We start from the raw sequence: 24781 nt of genomic DNA, 5'->3' as shown, positions 1-24781 counted from the left end.
CCCCTAAACCTAACCCTCCCCCCCGCGGCTAAGAGCTCCCAACGCCCGGCCAACTACGTTTAGTAAGCCGAGCGTCGGGATTTCAGCGTAGGGCTAATGATAGGCGTCGGTATTTAGACGCCTACCTTTAGTCCCATACCGGGCTTTCACTGTCGGCATTTCGTTACATCCCGTTATACACAATGTGCTGTGCGCAGTTGTAGAATTGTGGAAACCTGTATAAATGCCTGGGCTATGCATTTATAGGCCCCGATTTACTACAAGTGGATTGTAGTGTGATCATTTCACCTAAATTCACATTGCGAATTTAGTATCACGAGTGTGCACCAACATTCTCAAGCAGGAACAGGTGGCGAGGAAGCTCTGTCCTTGCAAATCCTTACCGCACCCTGCCCACTGTAGGAGAGCTCACCGATCAGCGGACCCTCGGCTGCAGGTATTTTTGTTTTAGAAGGCTTTGACATTTGGAGACAGATTGTTCATGGGACATTCTCAGACAGGAAGGGAGATGGTAAGTATACTGACCTAGCACAATGTCTAGTGTGAAATGACCAAGCCTCTGTTTACATTCAGTGCCCTTCAAAGGTATTCATGTATTGTGGGGCTTTATAAGCTGTTAGGGAATCAGACTGTGTTTGGACAAACTGGTTCGGTCGGGATACTGTATGCATGAAAGAGATTATGGTTTAGTTGCTTTGAAATGTATTTATATTTTGTGAGATAGCTGGCTGATTGGTATATGATTCCTAGAGGTACATGGGGGAAGATTACATGCTGTATTGTGTCTTCTGCCAAAATAGAGGGCTGATGTGGCTCTGTAAGTATATATCCTCTGACTCTCAGGGGGCATTTACTAAAGTGCAGGGCAGGTTTTTAGAAGTGGAGATGTTGCCCATAGCAACCAGTCAGATTCCAGCTATTATCTTCTTGATAAATATTAAGTAGAATCTGATTGGCTGCTATGGGCAACATCTCTACTTCTAAAAACCTGCACATTATTAAATACACCCCTCATACAGGACTGACTTCGGTCACATCTTGCATGCTATGGAGCAATAAATATCAGTATTTGCTTCAAGACATCTTTCCCTGCTGTATCCTGTGACCACCAGGATAGTATAAAACGTTGTTCCGTTCTCCGGCTTTTCTGGATTGAGCCCAGTGTCTCCAAGCTGGGAGCCAGCTACCCTGCAGACTGGCCCATGGTGAGGGAGCAGTGGGAATTAGCTGACATTACTCAGGAAGTGTTACAGCAGGGTGTCCACACATACCCAGAAGTAGGCAGTAGGAGCCTGGGAGTAGCGGTTCCAGGTGCCTTATAGGAGTCTGGTGATGGCAGCAAGTTACCCGCCCACTGCGCAGCAGTCAGTAAAAGGCGGTTACTGACAGTGATAGGGAATCTCTAAGAGTGGTGAAGTAAGTTACTACCCACTATTCTGATCAGTGGATCAAAATATCAGTGATCGGTTGGTCACAGTTAATCGTCCCACATTAAGTAAAAAAATAAAATAAAATATATATATATATAAATAACAGGCAAGCAAGGCAGTGGCATTGTACATTGGATACAGCACAGCGTAAACAGACTTTTTATGAAGTATGATAGCAAGTAATAAACAACTGATTCCAGTATTATTGGTGAAAAGAATATAGTCACAGCGGCTGTCAAGGATAATAGACAATAAAGACTGAGGCTCTGTCTCACGCTGCTGTTTGTACACTCTTTATTAGCTGGCAACCATACTAACAGGAAAAGAGTAACAGCGCTGTGAAACACCCGACACTATACTCTATTACAAGTAAAAATATTTGACAGATGAATATTCAATAAAAATATTAATTGCATTTTATTTATACATGCTAAAACAAATCAGTGCCCATAAATCTAGGGCAAATTAATAGGTCACATATAAAAATACACAAGCAATAAAAAAACTTAGTTGTTAATAAACAGTTAATGAGCAAGTGTCTGATCATATGTCCATATGGCAACTATGTAATAAGTGTTGCAGTAGATGATATTGAAACACTACTTCTGTATATATCCTTAAATCACCAGCGTTTCATGGATATAGCTGACATGTGGCACCGTACAATTGTGGATGGAGTATTGAGATCTGCCAGTCTCTAGCCGGACGCGGCTTTGAGGCAATTTAACTACAGCACATACTCGCACTGTGATATTGACTGAGAAGCCCCCCAAGTGTTACTTATATATATGTGAATTCCCATTGGTGGACCGCACTCTATATACACTTAAAAGAAAGGTGCAATAAGGACATATGAAACTAGGGAACTTAGAAGCTCTGGCAAAGAAACATACCAGCATTGTACGGTGCCACATGTCAGCTATATCCATGAAACGCTGGTGATTTAAGGATATATACAGAAGTAGTGTTTCAATATCATCTATTGCAACACTTGATGTTACATAGTTGCCATATGTCTAAAGCTGCATACACACACACAATGATTTAAGGTGCGTACACACTAGACGATATGCTCCCTGAGCGATATCGTATAGTGTGTCCCCGGCAGGCTGTGCTCAATGTCGTTCGTGACATTGAGCACAGCCGCTGAACGATATCATTAACGATATCGTTCAGCGCCGGGCTCTCTCCCCCATTCCCCGACATGCAGCAACCTGACGAGGTCGTCAGATTGTGCTGCATGTTCAGGCGATGGACAATGTCGGAAACGACCAGCGGGAGTGCGCATCGCTGGTCGTTTCCGACATAAAAGTGCACGATTTCTGAGCCATCGCACGATTCCGATGTCGTAATCGTGCAGTCGCTCAGTAATATCGCCCAGTGTGTACCCACTATTAGTAAATGAACGATTTTAGTAAACGATTTTCGTTCATTTTTTCAAGGGAAAAATTTACGAAAATCGTTTACTAAAACCGTTCATTTACTAAATGTAATGAACGATTTTTTTTTAACTACAAATGATTTTTGCATATTCCCTTACTGAAAATCGTTGAGTTGGTCGGTCTGACTGAACTACAAACGTGAACGTGCGTGAACGATAATCGTTCTAACTCAGAAAGTGAACGATTTTTTTCAACGATTAACGATATAGTTATCGATAATCGTTCAAAAAAATCGTTGTGTGCGTATGCACCTTAACTGTTTTATTAGGTGTCATGACATACGATCACAGACACTTGCTCATTAACTGTTTATTATTAACAACTCATTTTTTTTATTGCTTTTTTACTGCTTGTGTATTTTTACTGTATATGTGACCTATACGTTTGCCCTGTATTTATGGGCACTGATTATTGGTGAAAAGACATCAAAACCAATCTGCTTCCGACACTTCTCCGTGGGCCCGATTCGGAGGTTTATGCAATGCCGATATTTACTCAGATTGAGCGATTTTTAGTCAGTCTCCCGTGCATGAAAGCCGCACTGCGCACACACAGCGATTGGTTTGTGATTACGCTCGCACAGAAGACTCTTTCGCAAAGTGATAGGCAGTCAGCATTTCAGGGAGGTAACGGGCGGTGGCTAGGCAAACACAGGTGTGTCAGGACTGTTTAGACGCCGTTTCATGGGCGTGCATAAGTCAGCCATTGCCATCTCCCTCGCAGCATGACAGCCCTTTGCGTATCAGGAGAGCCGCGGTGTACGAGACAGGTTAGACTTCACTCAGAAGCTGCCTTGCTGCCCTAACTGCAACGATGTTCCCGATGTTTACGCTGTTGCACGTCCTCAGACGGATATGAGAAGGCAGCAGTGAGCGCCCCTGTGCTCGGGTGAGCTTTGGAAGACATTAGCGTATTTTGCAAATGAGAACCATGAGAGATCACAGATGCGATTGCATTAGTGTAAAGGTCAGAATCAGGCCCAGACTGCACTAGATAAACTGACAGAAGCCGATTAGCTGCTCTGGGCAACTTCTCCACTTTATCTCCCTCCGTGGCTAGATACACATCTCTCAATGGGTTGGGCACGGGACGCCAGCACTGGGGATCCCGGTGGTCAGAATCCACAGACACAGATACAGACACCTGGTAATAGGTATCCTAACTCTGCCCCTCTCCCTACCCTACCCCTCCCCCCTCTCTATACCCTACACCTATCCCTCCCCCTCTCTATACCCTCACTTATCCCTACCCTACACCTATCCCTCCCCCTCTCTCTACTCTACCCCTCCCCCCTCTCTATACCCTCACCCTCCCTCTCCTACACCCATCCCTCCCCCCTCTCCCTCCCCTACACCCATCCCTCCCCCCTCTCTATACCCTCACCTATCCCTCCCCTACACCCATCCCTCCCCCCTCTCCCTCCCCTACACCCATCCCTCCCCCACACCCATCCCTCCCCCCTCTCCCTACCCTACACCCATCCCTCCCCCCTCTCCCTACCCTACACCCATCCCTCCCCCCTCTCCCTACCCTACACCCATCCCTCCCCCCTCTCCCTACCCTACACCCATCCCTCCCCCTCTCTATACCCTACACCTATCCCTCCCCGATGCTCGAACCGAGCCTCCCCCACTAGTACGAAAACCTGACCTCCCCCTTCCCACACCCTAAACCTGACCCTCCACCTTTAGTGCCTAACCCTCCCCCCATAGTGCCTAACCTTCCACCCATAGTGCCTAACCTTCCACCCTTAGTGCCTAACCCTAACCCCTTAGTGCCTAACCCTAACCCCTTAGTGCCTAACCCTAACCCCTTAGTGCCTAACCCTAACCCTCCCCCCATAGTGCCTAACCTTCCACCCATAGTGCCTAACCTTCCACCCATAGTGCCTAACCTTCCACCCATAGTGCCTAACCTTCCCCCCTTAGGGCCTAACCCTCCCCCCTTAGGGCCTAACCCTCCCCCCTTAGGGCCTAACCCTCCCCCCTTAGGGCCTGATTCAGAGCCGGACGCTATTTGCGCTCGCTCGTTCAGAAAAAAGGGGTGGTTATTCAAATGAACCGTTCGCTCTTTGCGTTCTGTTCACGCCTCTAGGTCTAAACGAGCGAACAAAACTTGCGGTTGTTTTTTGGAAAACTACACCCCCTGGCCACTCGCATCCTACGTCATGTCCGCTATTTATTAGATTAATCGAATACATCGACCAGCGTATGAACTGCTCGCTATTCTTGTGGTTGGTTTTTCCTACCGCAATCATGCGAGCAGTTCTGACTATAAAATAACCCAGTGACGTGGTCAATAACGCTGCTGTATTAATTATGCACATCCATAAAACGCCCGTTTTGACCTTTAAGCACGCCTGCGTTCGGATCTCCACTCCCCGTTTTCAAGCACCTTCCCCTGTTACCACCCACATACGCCTCCTCCTGTCACTCAAAATAGCAGGCATTCGCTATTTAGCGAACAAACGATTTTCGGCCGCACTGACTGGTTCGCGCATGCGTATTACGATCCGTACGCATGCGCAGTTGTGCAAACATCGCTCGGAACGAACGAGCGGCCGCTTACGAGGGGCTCTGAATCAGGCCCTTAGTGCCTAACCCTCCACCCTTAGTGCCTAACCCTAACCCCGCTACTTACCTTCGGGATGCCGGCGTCGGGATTCTGACAGGAATCCCCGCGGTCGGGATATTGACCGCATCCCCCCCCCCTCAATAACATCAACTGCAACATATAAAAAAAAAAAATCTAATCTTATGTTGATTTCCAATGTGATCAAATTCTTTAAAAGGATTCCAGTATAGACATTCTGATGGTGAAGGTACAGATGCACTTGTATAAAAGGCTAACCTCACCTAAAACTGAAGGATATTCGCTATATGTAGAGGTATATTACAATAAAACACTATTGGGGCCTGCTCGATCTACAGAGCACTGGAAAGTAACACTAAGGGCAGTATCCAATTAGCCCTGAACATTATTTGGGCGCTAATGGATCCCCGGGGGCCATCCAATTAGCCCCAAAGTCCGGGCCCGACACTGGAACCTATCGTGGATTTTTATCAGGATCTGATGTGTCGCGAAAAGTGCCGTGTTTTCGCCAGCGGAACGGTGAAGAGACACAAGTCTGTGAACTTATCACGGATCCTGTGTGCCCTCGGGAGAATTATCCTATATGTGCGCCCAAAACAAGTAGGATAGGGTAAAAAAAACATTGCTGAAAAACAGGCATTATCTGCAAAAAAAATCCTCGTTTTTCACCCCCGAAAATATATCGGGGCCAACTGGATACCGCCCTAAGGATTATGGTCTTGGGTGGATTCTAGGAAGAACCAGACAAGCGACAAAGTGTTAGATCAGGTACTGAATGAAAAATACATGTCCCATTTATTAAGAATATATTCATACAATTATTAACATCTGTTTTTTCATTAACTACCGTTTGTGCATTAAAAAGATCTCCATAAAAGCCTTAAAGTGCACCCACTGCCTACCCTAGTTGTGTGAGGTCACTAGATCCTAGCGAATGGATTGGCTGCATACTTCAATTCCGCACACAAATGGCTGCCTTCACTAAGTGTGGTCAACAAGTGCACTTTAAAAAATATTTCTGGACAAAAAAAAAAATATATATATATACTATACATGTGATATCCATTTTCTTTTTAATTACTATTATTATTATATCATACCGAGTGACAATATCTAACTTAATTTAAAAAAGTTATAATACTAGCGATAATTAGCTATCAATGAGGCATTTTTAATCGACTGGAGCAACATACTCTGAAACTCCCTCCAGGTTTAATTGATGCATTCCTTGCAAATGTCATGCACTATTTATTTACATAACTACACAACACTGACAAGTCTTCTTTTTCACAGGCGAGTCCTTGTCCCGTGTCTCGGCTGTGTTGGTTCCATGCGGATGCTGACGGGCATCAGTCTCTTGGGCTTTGTGTAACAGGGGCTGGTCCTCGGCGGGAGTGTTCGCTACCACTGTGCCAGGCTGGTGGGAAGCTGATGTGCCTGGCTGATGGTTAGAAGAGTGTTGACCATGTCCTGAATCATGTATAACTACAACTTGGGATATGTGTATTTGTCCCGCTTGGTTCTGGTGCACACCCGGTAGCGATGCGCCGGGGTCCTGGTGTTTAGATGGCAGTGTTGTGATTTTATCTCGATCCTCAGCTGGCAGCACTGGGCTCTGGTCTTTGTAGGTAGGCAATGACGTTGAATCCAGGTTCTGGTCACTGAATGGCAGCAAAGGGTTTTGCTTTGGATCTTCTGCTGGTTGTGTTAGGTCAGTGCCTTTATCCTGACCTGTATGTAACAGGACAGTTTTGTCTTGGGTCCCTGGTGACACAGATATTATAAACTGTTCATTCTGGTCATGGATGACTGATCCTGAAATTTCTTCTTCATTCAAGTTTTGCTCGTTTTTGTGGCCACTGGTCGTTAACGGTAAACCATGGTCCTGAGGTGGCTCTGAGGTGGGTGAAGTTGACGGTGTTCCATTTCGGATTGTACCTTCATGCTCTTTTTGGTTTTCAAGGATTTCAGTGTTTGTGTTTTCAGCCAGGAGTGCTGCATGGTCATTCTGATGTTCATCGAACGTAACACTTCTGATGTCTTCATTTGACAAACTTGGTTGCGAGATGTCCTCTTTATGGACTTCTGTATTTATGTTTATATCCACATGACCCAACTCCCGAGTGAGATGTTCCACATTCTGTTGCTCCTCAGGTTCCAGACTGTTGACCAGACGTTCAAAGTTTTGGTTATGAAGTTCTTTGTTTTTATCAACGTGCTCTAGGTCCAGATTCGGATCTTCAGGTTGCCCATCCTCGTCACGATTCTCGGCTTTCTCATCCTGATGCTCACCGCTGTGATTTAAGTTTTGTTTTTCATTTTCTTCTTTTTGCTTCAGAGGTTCAAGGGGCCCATCTTCACCTTTTTGGTCAAAACGTTCCAGGTTCCAGCTTTGATCCAGTTCATTAGATTTTGAATGTTCTACGTGCAGGTGATCTTCCACTTGATCATTTTTTGGAGGTTTTATCCCACGAGGAGCCGGTATGGGTTGTCCAACCAGCCCATGCGTACCCTGGCTGGGTTCTTTTTGTGATGGGTCAACAAGTTCTGTCTTTTCACCTTGGCTGTTATGCATCGGCTCAACATCTTTTATAATTCGATTTTCCTCACGAGTCTCTTTCTGGTCAGCTGCATGATGGTTCCTGTCGCCATTCGCAAGCTCTTTATGCAGGGTAGTCTCCTAAAACAACAAAAAAACAGCAGTGTAATACAGTGTCATGTACTCAGAATCTAGAAGACTCATGAATATAACATTTCAAAGATGAACTCTGCTTAGACAAGACAAAAATAAGCCTAGAATGTTAGTGAAGTTACTGTACCTGGACGGTCTTCACTTTTGTACTGTTCAGTTCTGGATTTTCCAAATGGACCAGCTGTAACTGGAGGCTGAAATACAAGTAGGGAAAAAGGCTCCATAAACATTTTGTCCATGCTCAAAGGAACCTACTTTCCTTCATTGCTGTCATACGGGATGTAGTTATGATCCCGGCGGTCGAGATGCCAGCGATCAGAATGCCGACGCCGAAATCCCGACATCAGTCAGAATCCTGGCGCCAGCATCCCGATGGCAAGTATTGGGGTTAGAGGCTAGGCATTAGGGGGAAGGTTAGGCTTAGGCTGCTTGGGGGAGGGTTAGGTTGAGGGGGAGGGTTAGCCTACTTACCTGTAGGTGGTGGCATTGTAACCCAGACGGGATGCCGGCCGTCGGCGTATCCTGTATCCAAGCCTGTCATACAGTATTGGTGACCATCGACTCACCTCTCCAACTCAAGTTCCAGGTTATGTATTTTATCCTCTGTCGGACTCAATGGATTTTCTGCTTCTACTCCGGGAGCAGGAACCATCCCATCCATCAACCAGCGATCTCGCAGAGACTTCCTCTGTGGGCAGGTAGACAGGGTAAGAGAACGGCTGTATTACTGCGATGCCCTGCAGGGGGCAGCTAGTGGGTTGGTGGCTGACAAGAGGACCTGTTTACAGTGGAGGCAGCCATTTTGTTGGCTGAACCATTATTTATAAGACTGCAACCTATCACTTCACTAGGTTCCAGTGATGTCACTGAGGTATTTGAATATTGGCTCAACCCGTAACACGGCTGCCTCCGCTACTAGATATCAACAGGACCATTTGAGTATACTTAAGTCCTGATCATACAAGTATAAAGTGATTGGAGGGTAGTTACCTCAGAGCTCTTCAGTCAGCAGAATAGGCGGAAAAAAAGCTCTTTACATAACTATAGTGGCTCTATGTATTATATAAGTGTTTTTGCTACAGCTGTTTAATTGCTGGTGTGACAGTCGCAGGAGAAATTACAGGCTCCTATAAATCATTTCTCTCCTTTTGGATTTCTCACCATCGTAGGAATATGGTATTTTTATCGCCTACTTTTGAAGGTGTTGTCCTGCTGAAATAGCGGGCCAGCAGCAAAAAAAAAAGGCTCCAGCACTTGTCACACAAGCAAATAAGCATCGGTTGAGCTTTGCGAGCACAACTTCAATGAACCCTAAGGGTGCGGGGACACGTAACACATTTTATATCTCATCACATTGTGCTAAGTGCAACCGAAAGTTATAAAAGAGGAGCCATTCAAATAACAGGATGAGACCAGATCTCTGCCGGCTCGGATGTTGCTCCCTTCTACACAGAGAGTACCCCCCCCCCCATAATATGCGCCTTTTACAACCCTTTTATCTATCATTTCAATAATCCAGGCTAGTGTATACGTGTGGTCCTCTGTCATCATCTCCATCTTTCTCCAGAAACTCTCTGGAAGACGTCTGTATGCAAATAATGGAGGAAATTAAGAGGCCCGGTAGGGGATTTAGTAACGGACATGTGGCAACACGCTCATCCTACGAGGGGTGTACAATGGAAGTATAATGTCGGTAAGGGATCTATTTAACCCTAATGTGCACCATTTACGCTATTCGGCATATACCCTCTCTCAAAGGTGTGATACGCCTCCCCCTAAATAAGTCCCCCCATGTGGGGTCTGTCGGGATTGTGTCCATCCAGGCGCAGATTAGTGGACTCGTGCTGCTGTATTTATCATGGTATACGTTTATCTTAACACTAGCAGGCAGCTCTCCCAGGGGTCTATTTATCAAGCAGTGAAATGCGTGGAGAAGTGGACCAGTGGAGAAGTTGCCCATAGCAACCAATCAGCTCCTACCTATTATTTTATAGACTGTATTTGATAAATGCTACTTGAAAGCTGATTGGTTCCTATAGGCAACTTCTCCACTGGTTCACTTCTCCACGCATTTCACTGCTTTATAAATAGACCCCCCCCTCCCAGATCTCCAAGATATAATGCGAGGCACGGAAGTAACCACAAGAAAATGGAGTCTGCATTATAGTCTCGCGGTTGTTGCCGTGACGCTATTTGAGTGCGGTCAGTGGTGACAACATACAAGGCGAATAGGTCTCTTACTGGCGATATTTACCGGTCGGTATACTAGTATAGACGCAGTGGGGCTCAAACATTAGTACCTTCAGTTGTTGCAGTTTGAGCCTCTGCTGCTCCAGCTCCCGCTGTATCCTGTCCACCTCACTCAGGACGCGGCGCTTCTCCTGTCACAGCAATAGAGAGTAACATTATCACCGTGCATTGTGTGCTAGAGTGTCAGCTCTGTGGGGCAGTTTTTGTTTCCTCAAAAGATTTGCCTCCATGGTTTTTTTTTTATCAGTGCTCTCTGTCTTCTCCAAAATAATTGCATACTTCGTACAATACAAGCGTCTGCCCATATATTAGAGCAGGGGTGTCAAACTCGTGGCCATCCAGCTGCTGTGGACTACATATCCCAGCATGCCCTGCCACAGTTTTAGCATGCCCTATCAGCAAAACTGTGGCAGTGCATGCTGGGATGTGTGGTTCCACTGCAGCTGGGTGGCCCGAGTTTGACACCAGTGTATTAGAGTGTAAGCTCCAAAGAACAGAACTGTTCTCTCCCAGGAATTTGGCAAGTGTAACTGTGTAGCTGCATGGTGCAAAGTTCTGCAGAATAAGGTCCCATTAGTCCAGCAGATCATAGGGTCTCTATCATTTCCATTCTCCCCATACATAGAGAGTGTAAGCTCTACAGGATACTATTCCTTGGTCCCAAGGTTTCCCCCACTGACTGTGTTACAGCTCTCATTACATTAGCAGTCATAATCCTCCTTCAAGCTGCTCATCACCATAGTATCTATGTATTTTCTGTACTAGAGTGTAAGCTCTGCAGCCCAAGCTACATTTATCCCGCCGGTCCATGGGCTTCCTGTACTGTCTCTGTGTCCTCTGTACATTACAGTGTAAGCTGTGCATGACTAATCTCCCGGAAGGTCACAGTATTTTCTGTACTGTATCGGTGAATAGCTGTTTATTAGAGTGTAAGCTCTGTAGCACAGGACGAAGAGTTGTACTCACATTGATTCCATGCAAGCGCTGGCTGTATATCTGAGTCTCCCCCATCTTGACGCTGCAGAGGAACAAGAAATATCACCTTTATCACAATACAGAACTTCACCACTTCCTGGCACAGCTGCTGTTAACCCTTTTCCTGCTGCACAGAGGCCGAGACTGCAGCAAAGGTGCATCCAGCAAAACGCAACAGGCCAGCACCAAATAATACAACGAGGTGCCCACCAATTCCTATATTTACTTTTACAGTGCCCCCCCTCCACATTCCTGATTCCAAACAGTAGAATCATATTAGCCCTGTCCTAGCGCAGAAACTCACCTGTGCCGATTGCATGGGTTCTGCTATATGTAAGGGGTTACTGTATAAGATAGGCACGGACGCACGTCTCCTTAAACCCCCTTCATTGAGGCGTAGAGGACACCTTCATAAATTATATAATATACGGTATATAGGGAAGCGATATACTGAAACCAAATCAACACTAAAATCTCCCGTAATCGCAGATCACCATTATCGTGTATACGCATCAGCGGCGATTGGAGGAGGCGTATACAATATTCCTATCAATCCACTGGGAGCCAGTGACATCGCTGAGGCATGAGGCATCATCAGCGCCACCATCCTGCGTCTCTTATAAGCGCACACTTACATCTAGAGTCCCTGACCAAAGTAAGCAGAGGAGTGCTGGGTAATGCAAGTTGTGTAGATTAATCTATAAGTTGGGTCATTAATTATCTGTTGGGTAGTGCATACTATAGGTGTTGTCTCTCCATTTACATTGACTCATCTCTTGCACGAAACCCAATGTCGTACCATTAACCCTTCTGCTGCTGGAGTACCCTGAGTCATACCTTAAAATAGCAATCCAATATAATCAGAGTCTTGCACCACTTCCTGAACACCGGCTGCCAGAACCCAGTACAGCGCGGTTTCCCCGGCAACCTCCTCAGCAGTTTGTACGCCGAAGTTGAGTAACCAGGAAACTAAACGGTTAAGAAAAGAACTGAACTTGCCAGGAAAATCACATTGTGGAGGGTTGCACTGAACAGCAGATGCTCAACACAGCCATCCGAGGGCAGTCCGCTTTAATACAGCCATTTGACCAAGGTCCACCTCAACGGGGAACAGCGCAAAACTAAACTCAACTTGGCCGCAGGTGCTCCTGCTTTGCATGCACAGAAAAAAAAAAAAAGGCAGAAATTTTGCCAGTATGCATCATTGCAGCCAGACCGCTCCCTCTGCTGCGCTGTATGATATCGGTCATCATTATACTGTACAAGGAAGGCGTAGCCCTGTCCCAGCTGAGGTGAAGCCCGCTAGCACGGCAGCCCTGGTAGTGGGAAAACACACTAGATTCGCTCCACATTCCGGCCTACCTCCTACTAAGCACTACTGACCCCAATATGCCTTCGTATACCTGCCCAGCAAACACGGAGTGTCCTCTGACAGAGCTCTCTAGGGCATTAACCCCTATCCTGTCAGAGCCTGACACTCACCTCTCACTGGCTGTATATAATAGGGGTGGTTACAGCGCTATGTTTGGGGCCAGGGCAGCTTCAATTTTAGATTACTTGGTGTAGGAGCCCGTAGAGATGGGACCTATAGCCTGAATTCACCACTATCTGTAATGCAGTAACTTACTGACATGATATTTGCATGTAACTTCCTCATCTCCTGGTAGAAGACTCTACCATTATCTGTGCACGTCAGCCTCCCTACCTGGCACCAATTAAATGCTGCACTGCAAAGCATGGTTGATGCTAGATCCCATGTGGCTAAAGGACTTCTGTGACGTATCCACCACGTGACCGCTGCAGGAGGCTGGACCGCTCCTGCGTTACCATCCACTAGGGCATAGAGGGGGAACAAATATTTGTGGCTAGCGTAGCGAGCCCGCGAGGGGACACTTTTGGTCCCCCGTAAGCATCCCCGCCCATCCCCCTTTCATGTGGGGCACGTGGGTGTGACGTCACAGGTCCCCTGCAGCCCTCTATTCTAGTCATAACCCTGTTAGCATAACCCCATTGGTGTCTCTAATGGCGCACAGACGGCACCAGCATAATAAGACACGTTGTCACGCCTCCAAAATTTCATACACATCACTTTTAACCTCTCTCTGGGATAGATTTAATAAAGCTTGGAGAGAGATCAAACTGGAGATAAATAGCACCAACCAATCAGCTCCTAACTCACGTTACAGGCTGTGTTTGAAAAATTACAGTTAAGAGCTGATTGGTTGGTGCTATTTATCTCCAATTTTATCTCTCTCCAAGCTTTATTAAATCTCCCCCTCTCTCTCTCGATCTAACACAAATACATTGTCCTGTCAATCAGTGGAGGTTTGCAGAGGGTTTATGGGTCTATTTACCAAGCAGTGTTCTGTTAACGGGGTCTATTTATCATGGAATATTTGCAGATTATACCTTAAATATTGAAGTTTTCCCTGTATGTATCTATGGCGCATCCCGTTTTCGATCGCAAAAGCAGCCCCCCCAATAGGTTTCTATAAAGGGCTGCTTAATTGCGGAATTTACCAAGCTCATGGCATTTGCCATTGCAGACTATAGGCTACACTACGCAGTGTTTACCGGGAGCGGGATCCGTATGCATGAGCATAACTGCGCCGGGACTGAAGTGACTGCGTTAGCGGTCACTACACTATAACACACCGCAGGGGTACAGGCTCCAATTGGGGGCCCTGTCCCTGGATATGTTTTTTAATCCACTGAGGCTGTCCTTAATTCTTATTGCCGCGTTCAGCTTCGATAAGCAATTATAATTATCGGGTCAATGGGGCCGATACAGAGGCGGACGCACTGCCGATGTCGGGCGCAGTGGAGCGATTTCTTTGCCACTGCGCATGCGTCCAAGTCGCACCGCGCATGTGTCCCCCGATTGTGTCCGTGCAGAGTCGCAGCTGCAATTTCAAGTGCACGGAGAAGTGTATAGTAAATGTAGCGGGCGTTGGCTTAGTGCATACACGGAGATGGTCTGTGTTATGGGCGCGTGATGGGAAAGTGGCTGCGTACACAGAGGCTCAACCGCCCACATAGACGGTCATACTCGGACGAAGAAACTGCACCTGCTGTGGGGACTGACGCAAGTTTCAATGGCGTGACTGATGATGGCGTCTAGCATGGCACGTGTACGGGCGCTGACAGCGGGCGTCTCAGTCCATGAACATTCGGGCGCACGGCTGTACACCAGGGGAGGGTTTTGTAGCGTCATTTGCATAAAGTCCCAGGCGGGCGACCGCCTATAGACGCAGCCGAGGCTGCTTCTGCATCCACCTATGAATCAGCCCCAAAGTGCGCTAAAGCATGGAGAGAGGTTAGAACCTGATAACTATATCACTTAGAGTCTCAGGTGTGCCTATGGCAGTGTATGGGTTACTGGCGCACGGAGGATGCAGGTCATTTGTTACTCCAACCTCAATATACCCCAGGAATGCACGACACTGCGGAGCATGTGACCGCGGCCCACACAGACATTAACCCACGACATGCGCATCAAATGTCCACACTCCTACAAATCCATATATAGTATACAGTATCTTATTATAGTATTGTCTATTTATAGATCACCATCATATGGGACAGCGCTTTACGGAGAATATTTGTCATTTACAGCCTTCCCTGCCCCATTGGAGCTTACAGTCATATTCCCTACCAGGGGTTAATTTCTGTCAGTAGCAAAGATGGCCTCGGTATAGGGCCCCCAGGTTCAGTGGGGCTCCAAGACTTGATCCATATTCCAGTAGAAGCCCTGTTTAAAATCTTATCTCAATCTGTGAACATACTGACACTGTCTTTACACCTCCACAATATAGAACACAAAGTTCACAATGGCCAATTGAATTTAAATTGCATTCCAGCTATGTACATGAAAGACAGCCATACCAATGCTACCCTGCTGCAAATCATCAACACGTGTAACAGTCAGTATTTTCCCCTTCATATATTTCCCATAGCAATGTAGTGCCCCCATCAAGTGGGAGTCCATCCGATAGAATTGTGCATATACTGCAAATGTTAATAGGTTTGTTTTTTGTTTTTTTATCTTTCTTTAAGTTTTCCCGCCTAATATCGGTGGCTCCAATGTGCAAATGAGAGGTAGGGGAGAACACTGCTGAATACAACAGAATGGTGACTGGATTTAAAGGAGGTTGAATGGACACAAGGTTGGCAGAAGACCTACAGTGATTTATGGAACATGGGCTGAGGACATGAGCGAGAGGCTAGCAGTGGAGTACCCCAGGGAACTGGTTTTGGACCTGGTGTTATTCAATATCTCTACTGGATGACAATACTGCTGGTGTTGAAGGTATAATCTGGCTACTTGCAGATGGCACGGGGACAAGCTATAAAGCAGATGCACCATGGGGGATAAGCAAAGTGACTGAAGAGCTAGGCAGACTAGAGGACCAGGGTATGCAGTCAGGAATGATGTCGCCATTCACGATGCCAACATTCACAATGTTGACAGCAGGTCAACATTGATGATGTCGACATTAAGGTATGGTGAGATGTAAATGATGTAGGACAGGTATGGAGAGGTGTAAATGATGTAGGACAGGTATGTGGATGTGTCAATTAGGTGGGGACAGGCAGATGGAGGTGTCAATGATGTGGGACAGGTATATGGAGGTGCAAGTGACATGAGACAGGTATGTGTGTGTGTCATTTTTTTGTACCCCAAGTTGTTGGAAAGATTTTAATTTTCTGAAAAACACTTGCTATAATTTTTCAACCATTACTAAAAAGTGCAGAAATCAGCCATTTGACACCTTTTAAGAGTCTCCAGTACTTTCCTTATGGCCACTATCAACCTTCTATATGGTCCTGCCATCTCAGTTGCCACTTTTGTGGGTTCCAGGATGGTTTCCCCACTTTTTCATGCACCTCACCCAGGTTGCTTTTTGTACAGCAATCGTGCAACCTCACCGCAGGTACGGCAAATTGGCATTTCTAATTGAATATCACATTGCTCCGGTGCGCCCATTCACGCAATGTCTGCAGGTTTCATGGTACAAACTTGCTGTCGCAAACTCACTCCTAATTAAATTGGCCGGGTGCTAGGTTGTGTATGGAGAGAAAAGATGGCGGGTGCCGTAAGTAAATAGTGTTCACTCCAGCACCCTGCACTTGTTAAAACCCGTGCAGTTCCTCTTTCCTGCCTGCGGTGTCACTCTCTGTTCTGGTGTTACTAGCACACAAACTGCTTAATCTCAGCTGTTTGTTGAATCAGCTGAGTGTGCTAGAAGCACCAGAGCAGAGAGCGACACCCTAGGCAGGATAGAGGAAGTGCACGAGTTGTGACAGATGCAGGGTGCTAGAATGAAGACTGTGTAATACCACTCCATAGAATAAATCAAATCATATCTGAGGCCGGAGGTATAACAAACAGGCAGAATAGACAGGCTTAATGGTTCTTATCTGCCGTTAAATTCTAGGTCTCCATTTTACTTATGCTGCCCCCTATACGTGGTAATAGATCTGTATAAACAACATGCTCCTATAATTGAGTAACACTAATGTGATAACTTCAGTAGCGCTCATTAGGAAAATGGCTGCACATGTACTGCTTAGAGCAGAGGCTTTGTAGGGGCTCAGAGGCCACAGCGGTTAGGATTACTTCATCCCACAAAATGGCTGCCTCCGCTGTGTGTGAGGGAAGCACTTTCCCGGCCCCTGGGGTAGAATATTTTGTCGGCTCTGTCTGGACTGAAATTAGATGAATTGCATGCGCACAAAGTATTAGATTACAATCATCCCCAGTAAATGCACATACAGATTCTATTAGAGGACACACGTGTACTGTACGTGCCTCACTAGCCTTAAAAATCCTGATTTTTCTGTCAGCAAAATTCTGTTATCCAATAGCGAGGGTGGGTCTAGGGTTACACCAGCACCCGCTCTGATGTTACACCTGCAACTGGTACCTTATCTGCAAATACTGTATGCCCACTAGCGAATGGACAGTGAGGTGCATTAGGTCATTACTGGAGAGGTGACAAGAAGCATTTTATGCTAGAAACCCCCCCACCAGGTCAGAGCATTTTCCAATCCCCGGGTTCCCAAACAAGCAGATATTGTAGGATATAAACCTGACACAGCAGAAAGCCACAAAACCCCTAATCCCTGTCTAATAGGAACACTCGATCCCCCAACAATTGACCAGAATCCGGCAACAAGGCTGTGAGCGGCGTCACCAGATACACATTATTATTGAGGTATTACAGTGCAGGAGGGCGGACTGTGGTATATACTGTTCACGCTGTGTGCAGAGGACACTGTACAGTGCCTTCTGTGTGTCCATTGTGTCTGTAATATGAGTAGTGGGAGAGGGAGAGGCTGAGAAATATCACTGTACAGAGGTGGAGGGACAGAGCAGGCTTTAGCAACCCCCAGGCTTTACAGCGGTGGAGGAAATACAGGTGGCAGACATGGGCTAGCCGGGCAGGCTGGAACTTGTAGTCCACCTGGCAGCTGGAGAGCTACAGGTAGCCTCTCTCCGAGACATGAGGAAAATATTTATTACTATAATAACTAGGTGAGACGCAAGCATGAACAGGACGGTGTTTGAGGGTCAGGAATTTTTAACCTGTGCTGGAGCCGAGAGGGACATATGGTTGCGCTGTATGTAATGCATATTTCTGCTAGTGGTTTTACTGATGGCTACAACATAGGATAGTTTATATATAATAATTATATATATATATATATATATATATATATATATATATATATATATACACACACACAGACACACACACAGACACACACACAGACACACACACACAAAGAGGAATAGACATTGTGATCAGGGGAGAGTTGGTAAATGAGTGCGGATGGTGATCGGGTGAGATAGGAGGAAGCCACAATGGGACAGGAAGAGATAAGAGCAGAATGAAATTGGGAATGATGGGGTAGAAGTGTAAACTGAGATGGGCAGCGAGGGCAGATAGTGATAGGGCAAGATAAGGGTACAGACGGGGCATGAGGGTAGACAGTGATAGGGGAGACAGGGGCAGAGTGAGATGGGGCATGAGGGTAGATATAGTGGGAGATAAGGGCAGTCTGAGATGGCTGAGGGCAGATAGTGATAGTGGAGACAGGGGCAGAGTGAGATGGGGCATGAGGGCAGATAGTGATAGGGGAGACAGGGGCAGTCTGAGGGCAGATAGTGATAGTGGAGACAGGGGCAGTCTGAGGGCAGATAGTGATAGGGGGAGACAGGGGCAGTCTGAGGGCAGATAGTGATAGGGGGAGACAGGGGCAGTCTGAGATGGCTGAGGGCAGATAGTGATAGGGGGAGACAGGGGCAGTCTGAGGGCAGATAGTGATAGGGGGAGACAGGGGCAGTCTGAGGGCAGATAGTGATAGGGGGAGACAGGGGCAGTCTGAGGGCAGATAGTGATAGTGGAGACAGGGGCAGAGTGAGATGGGGCATGAGGGCAGATAGTGATAGGGGAGACAGGGGCAGTCTGAGGGCAGATAGTGATAGTGGAGACAGGGGCAGTCTGAGGGCAGATAGTGATAGGGGGAGACAGGGGCAGTCTGAGGGCAGATAGTGATAGGGGGAGACAGGGGCAGTCTGAGGGCAGATAGTGATAGTGGAGACAGGGGCAGTCTGAGGGCAGATAGTGATAGGGGGAGACAGGGGCAGTCTGAGGGCAGATAGTGATAGGGGGAGACAGGGGCAGTCTGAGATGGCTGAGGGCAGATAGTGATAGGGGGAGACAGGGGCAGTCTGAGGGCAGATAGTGATAGGGGGAGACAGGGGCAGTCTGAGGGCAGATAGTGATAGGGGGAGACAGGGGCAGTCTGAGGGCAGATAGTGATAGGGGGAGAAAGAGATGGGGAATGAGGGCAGATAGTGATAGGGTAGATAGTGATAGAGGAGACAGGGGCAGTCTGAGGGCAGATAGTGATAAGGGGAGACAGAGATGGGGAATGAGGGCAGATAGTGATAAGGTAGATAGTGATACAGGAGACAGGGGCAGTCTGAGGGCAGATAGTGATAGTGGGAGATAAGGGCAGTCTGAGATGGCTGAGGGCAGATAGTGATAGTGGAGACAGGGGCAGTCTGAGGGCAGATAGTGATAGGGAATGAGGGCAGATAGTGACGGGGAGGGGTGATTGTACAGTATGGGAGGAATGTTCTCATTAGTTACAAAAACATTTTTTCTAAATGATCCACATACCAATAATACCAATAGCATCATCTCACACACTGCCGCCCAATACAACAACATACAAACATCAACAATACTCTGTACTACAATGTCTCAGGTACACTGATACTCCATACAGTACTATAACATGCCAGGTGCACTGATACTCCACACAGTACTATAACATGCTAGGTACACTGATACTCCATACAGTACTATAACATGCCAGGTGCACTGATACTCCACACAGTACTATAACATGCCAGGTGCACTGATACTCCACACAGTACTATAACATGCTAGGTACACTGATACTCCATACAGTACTATAACATCAAAGATACACTAATACTCCACACAGTGCTATAACGTTCTAGGTACACTGATACTCCACACAGTACTATAACATCAAAGATACACTAATACTCCACACAGTACTATAACGTTCTAGGTACACTGATACTCCACACAGTACTATAACGTTCTAGGTACACTGATACTCCACACAGTACTATAACATCCAAGATACACTAATACTCCACACAGTACTATAACGTTCTAGGTACACTGATACTCCACACAGTACTATAACATCCAAGATACACTAATACTCCACACAGTACTAGAACATGCTAGGTACACTGATACTCCATACAGTACTATATCATGCCAGGTGCACTGATACTCCACACAGCACTATAACATGCTAGGTACACTGATACTCCATACAGTACTATAACATCAAAGATACACTAATACTCCACACAGTGCTATAACGTTCTAGGTACACTGATACTCCACACAGTACTATAACATCAAAGATACACTAATACTCCACACAGTACTATAACGTTCTAGGTACACTGATACTCCACACAGTACTATAACGTTCTAGGTACACTGATACTCCACACAGTACTATAACATCCAAGATACACTAATACTCCACACAGTACTATAACGTTCTAGGTACACTGATACTCCACACAGTACTATAACATCCAAGATACACTAATACTCCACACAGTACTATAACATTCAAGATACACTGATACTCCACACAGTACTATAACGTTCCAGGTACACTGATACTCCACACAGTACTATAACATCCAAGATACAGTAATACTCCATAAAGTACTATAACGTTCTAGGTACACAGATACTCCACACAGTACTATAATGTCTCAGGTACACTGATACTCCACAAAGTACTATAACGTTCTAGGTACACCGCTACTCCACACAGTACTATAATGTCTCAGGTACACTGATACTACACACAGTACTATAATGTCCCAGTAACACTGATACTCCACACAGTACTATAATGTCCCAGTAACACTGATACTCCACACCGTACTGTAATGTCCCAGGTACACTGATATTACACACAGTACTATAATTTCCCAGGTATACTGATACTCCACACAGTACTATAATGTCCCAGTAACACTGATACTCCACACCGTACTGTAATGTCCCAGGTACACTGATATTACACATAGTACTATAATGTCCCAGGTACACTGATATTACACATAGTACTATAATTTCCCAGGTACAATGATATGCTGCAAACAATACATTCATTTAGCTAGAGAGACACATTTCACAAAGCTTTCGGCGATTGCTCGCGGCCAGTTGAATCTGCCCCATATACTCTGCAAGCCAACAGCTCTATGACCTATAACACTGCTCCATATGCAAGTCCATATCACATTTCAGTGTATATACGGTATATCCAGTATATAAACAATAAAATCCCATATCTACAGGACCAGAGCTACCACTAGGCCAACTAAAGGGGCCCATACATCAGCAGAAAAACAATTCAACCATTCTGCGTTTTTTCCCCTGATCACACAATTCCCCAATGCACCAATCGGCGCCCATACATTGTAGATAGTGGCCAGTGATTTCCAGTTAATTTTCAGCAAATAACAGATTTGCCAACCATGAAAGGCCCATCATTTTACTAGTAATGGTCGGCAAATCGGCTGATCGTTACCATAAACTAGCAATCTACAGCCCTGATTGGTCGGTAGAATCCAGCATGTTGGACAACCTGATTTACTGATCCTGATCACTTTTGGATCGGAATCAGTGATCTCCATACATTTTTACACAAATCATCTGCAAAACTGGGACCTGCCCCCAATTGATTGCTGATGTATGGTCCCCATAAAGCATTAGGGGAGGCCTAAAATGCTGATTGACTGACATTATATCAATCTTTACTAGAGGTTTTTTTTTTTACCTGGTGCCCATGGGGTTTAAATTAAACAAACCCCCTTCCTCAATGGATGACAATGGGGAAGAGAGGATGCGTTTAGTTATTTAAATTAACCTTAGCGTTCCCTGTGTGCTTCATTCCATACACTGTGATGCTGTCAGCTGCTCCTCCTTGTCAGTGATTGGCTGCGACTTTATCACCGATTTGTGATGTCACAGCGCAGCCCCACACTCCCAGTCTGTCACTGAGGTGTAGAAGCAGCAACTCTAACATACCCGCCCTCTCCTGGCGCCCTGCTCCACACAGGTTAAAAAATAAGGGATGAAGGTACAGCGACAGGCATAGTGAGGGTGAAGGCCCAGCACCCGCTATGCCCCCCGCATATAATATTAAAACCAATATCATGCAGACTATAAAACTGCCCACATAACTCATCAAAAGTAATCTGTATTTCCAGAGTTCAGCTACAGATCGTCCTGAGGTACAGGACTGATATCCTGTTACTGGAAGTACAAGTATAGTCACATGCTGAGCTCTAGTACCACACAGTGCCATATAATATGCTGAGATCAATACTTCTGTGTACAGTATTACACCCCACACAGTACACTGAATGCCAGCAATATTATCACTGTCCCCGAGTGATGCACTGTTTACATGCCAGTTCCAATAAAGTTAATTAATACTAATGAATGATGTATGGGCTGGGAGAGGCACAGGTGTGTATACAGGGAGTGCAGTACATTCACATATATGCAATGTGTCATTTACAAAACAACCGGCATCTATACATACCAGTGTTCTCCCCAGGCTGTTTTTTGCAGGTGCACCACCTGGCACTTTGGAAGCCTGCAAGTGGGGACAGTATCTGGGAGCTGTATAAATAGGACCAGATCCTACAGAGTTTGCAGTTTTTTCATAATCAGGCGACTGGGCCTCTAATAAGAAGGAGAATTAATATATAAAATGTTATTTCAAATCATTATAAGGTCAGGGCATAAAACCATTTTATTATTTTTTCGAAGGCCCAGATCTGGCAACTTCGTGATGCCACCCAGCTGGAAAAGTTTTCTGGGGAGAACACTGCATACACTATAAACTGAATAGATACTATGGACTCCCATCCCTTAAGAAACACTCTTAACACCTGTCCCCATAAGCACCTGTCACCTGTCCCAGGTAATACCTGTCCCCTATAAGCTTATGTCCCTGTCCTAGGTAATAGCTGTCCCTCATAAGTTCTTATCACCTGTCCCTGGTAATATCTGTCTCCAAAAGCTCCTGTCACCTGTCCCCTATAAGCTCATGTCACCTGTCCCAGGTGATATATCTGTCTCCAAAAGCTCCTGTCACCTGTCCCCTATAAGCTCATGTCACCTGTCCCAGGTAATATCTGTCTCCAAAAGCTCCTGTCACCTGTCCCCTATAAGCTCATGTAATCTGTCCCAGGTAATATCTGTCTCCAAAAGCTCCCATCACCTGTCCCGGGCAAAACCTTTCAAGCTCCTGCCACCTGTCCCAGGTAAAACCCATCCTCCATAAGCTCCTGCCACCTGTCCCAGGTAAAACCTGTCCCCCATAAGCTCCTGCTACCTGTCCCAGGTAAAACCCATCCTCCATAAGCTCCTGCCACCTGTCCCAGGTAAAACCCATCCTCCATAAGCTCCTGCCACCTGTCCCAGGTAAAACCCATCCTCCATAAGCTCCTGCCACCTGTCCCAGGTAAAACCCATCCTCCATAAGCTCCTGCCACCTGTCCCAGGTAAAACCTGTCCCCCATAAGCTCCTGCCACCTGTCCCCCATAAGCTCCTGCCAACTGTCCCAGGTAAAACCTGTCCCCCATAAGCTGCCATCACCTGTGCCAGGTAATAACTGTCCCCAGCTTCCTGTAACCCCATCACCCTACTTACCGTTCTAAGTTAATACGAGTACTCCTGCACCCCATCACCTAACTCACCCACATATTACCCGTCACCCAACTACTTACCCCCCGTGTTGCTGGAGCCCAGCTCCCTGCACCCAACAGTATCCCCCAATGATTCTCTCACCTCCGCTCTCCCTCTGTCCTCCGGGCGGACGCTGCCAGCTGCACTCCCCGCTCACATTGCAGGGAGTCCGGGGCTGCTGCTGTGCTGTGTGCGGGAGGGCGGGGGAGTCACAGGGGAGGAGGAGGCGACACCTGAGCTGGAGCTGCTGCTGGTCTCACCGGTTCTAGAGTCAGGGAGCAGGGAGGGAGGGGCCGGCAGAGGGCGATCATCCTGTCAGCAGCAACAGCATACCCCACCATGTACATCACCGGCCCCGGACCGGTCCCAGGCTGTCATTACATCTGCATGCCTGCATATATTAGTACTGCCACTCATCACTTACACTGTGTATAGATAGATAGATAGATAGATAGATAGATAGATAGATAGATAGATAGATAGATAGATAGATAGATAGATAGATAGATAGATAGATAGATAGATAGATAGAATGGATACAGTGCTAATCTATGCAGTCATGCACCTGGAATCACAATGGGAACTATTTTAAGATTGTATATTTATAGTTGTGTAATTGTATATATAATATATACATACACACACATGCCTTTGCAGTGATGTGTTGTATAAAAACACACCCACACACAAGTTTAGATTGTTGCTCACGGCTTACACACCTGGGTATCCCAAAAGACTGGCATACTGCACCTAGTAGTGGCACAAATCTTTATTCTGACGTCAGCACCAGTCTTATGGTATGTTTTATATATATTATTAATATACGTGAGGCTTGGTTTGAAGGCTTGCAATCTTGCATGTTTGTAGATGCTCCCAGTTGTGTTTTATATATTACACAAACTCCAGCTACTCATCAGGTAGCTGGACACTATCAGGATAGCTGTAACGTTTTATACTACATTTGGTTTATCCACTCAGTTTGTATCACTCCAGTTTTCTGCCTCTGGCACCAAAGGCCTCCGTTGACCCATTTGAGTCTCAGTCTGCCTCCTCAG

At 46.2% G+C, this 24781-nt stretch overlaps 1 protein-coding gene across 2 annotated transcripts; it reads right to left on the bottom strand.

Annotated features, from left to right (window-relative positions):
* Positions 1–6223: 6223 nt before the first annotated feature.
* PALM3 (paralemmin 3) lies at positions 6224–24047 on the bottom strand. Of its 2 annotated transcripts, XM_088473961.1 has the most exons (7): positions 23829–24047; positions 22575–22717; positions 11373–11424; positions 10457–10537; positions 8723–8844; positions 8284–8350; positions 6224–8144 (listed from the first exon to the last, which is right to left on the bottom strand). In XM_088473961.1, exons 3-7 carry the CDS (start codon positions 11415–11417, stop codon positions 6717–6719), a joined length of 1743 nt encoding a protein of 580 aa, XP_088330087.1. In that variant the 5' UTR covers positions 11418–11424; positions 22575–22717; positions 23829–24047; the 3' UTR covers positions 6224–6716. The 2 variants fall into 2 exon arrangements, with proteins under 2 accessions (XP_088330087.1, XP_088330086.1); XM_088473960.1 differs by lacking the exon at positions 22575–22717.
* Positions 24048–24781: the final 734 nt, after the last annotated feature.

This window comes from Taudactylus pleione, unplaced genomic scaffold (genome assembly GCF_031769625.1).
Source record: "Taudactylus pleione unplaced genomic scaffold, aTauple2 ptg000145l, whole genome shotgun sequence".
In the NCBI taxonomy this organism is placed as follows: domain Eukaryota; kingdom Metazoa; phylum Chordata; class Amphibia; order Anura; family Myobatrachidae; genus Taudactylus; species Taudactylus pleione.
Note: the sequence above shows the minus strand (reverse complement) of the source record. Positions and strands in the feature narration are given on the sequence as shown.

Coding starts and splice junctions, on each gene's coding strand:
- PALM3 (XM_088473961.1), bottom strand. CDS start 11,417: ATGGGGGAGACTCAGATATACAGCCAGCGCTTGCATGGAATCAAT. Junction 8,845..10,456: donor TCAAACTGCAACAACTGAAG/GTACTAATGTTT, acceptor ACCTGCCCACAG/AGGAAGTCTCTGCGAGATCG. Junction 8,351..8,722: donor CTGGAACTTGAGTTGGAGAG/GTGAGTCGATGG, acceptor CTTGTATTTCAG/CCTCCAGTTACAGCTGGTCC.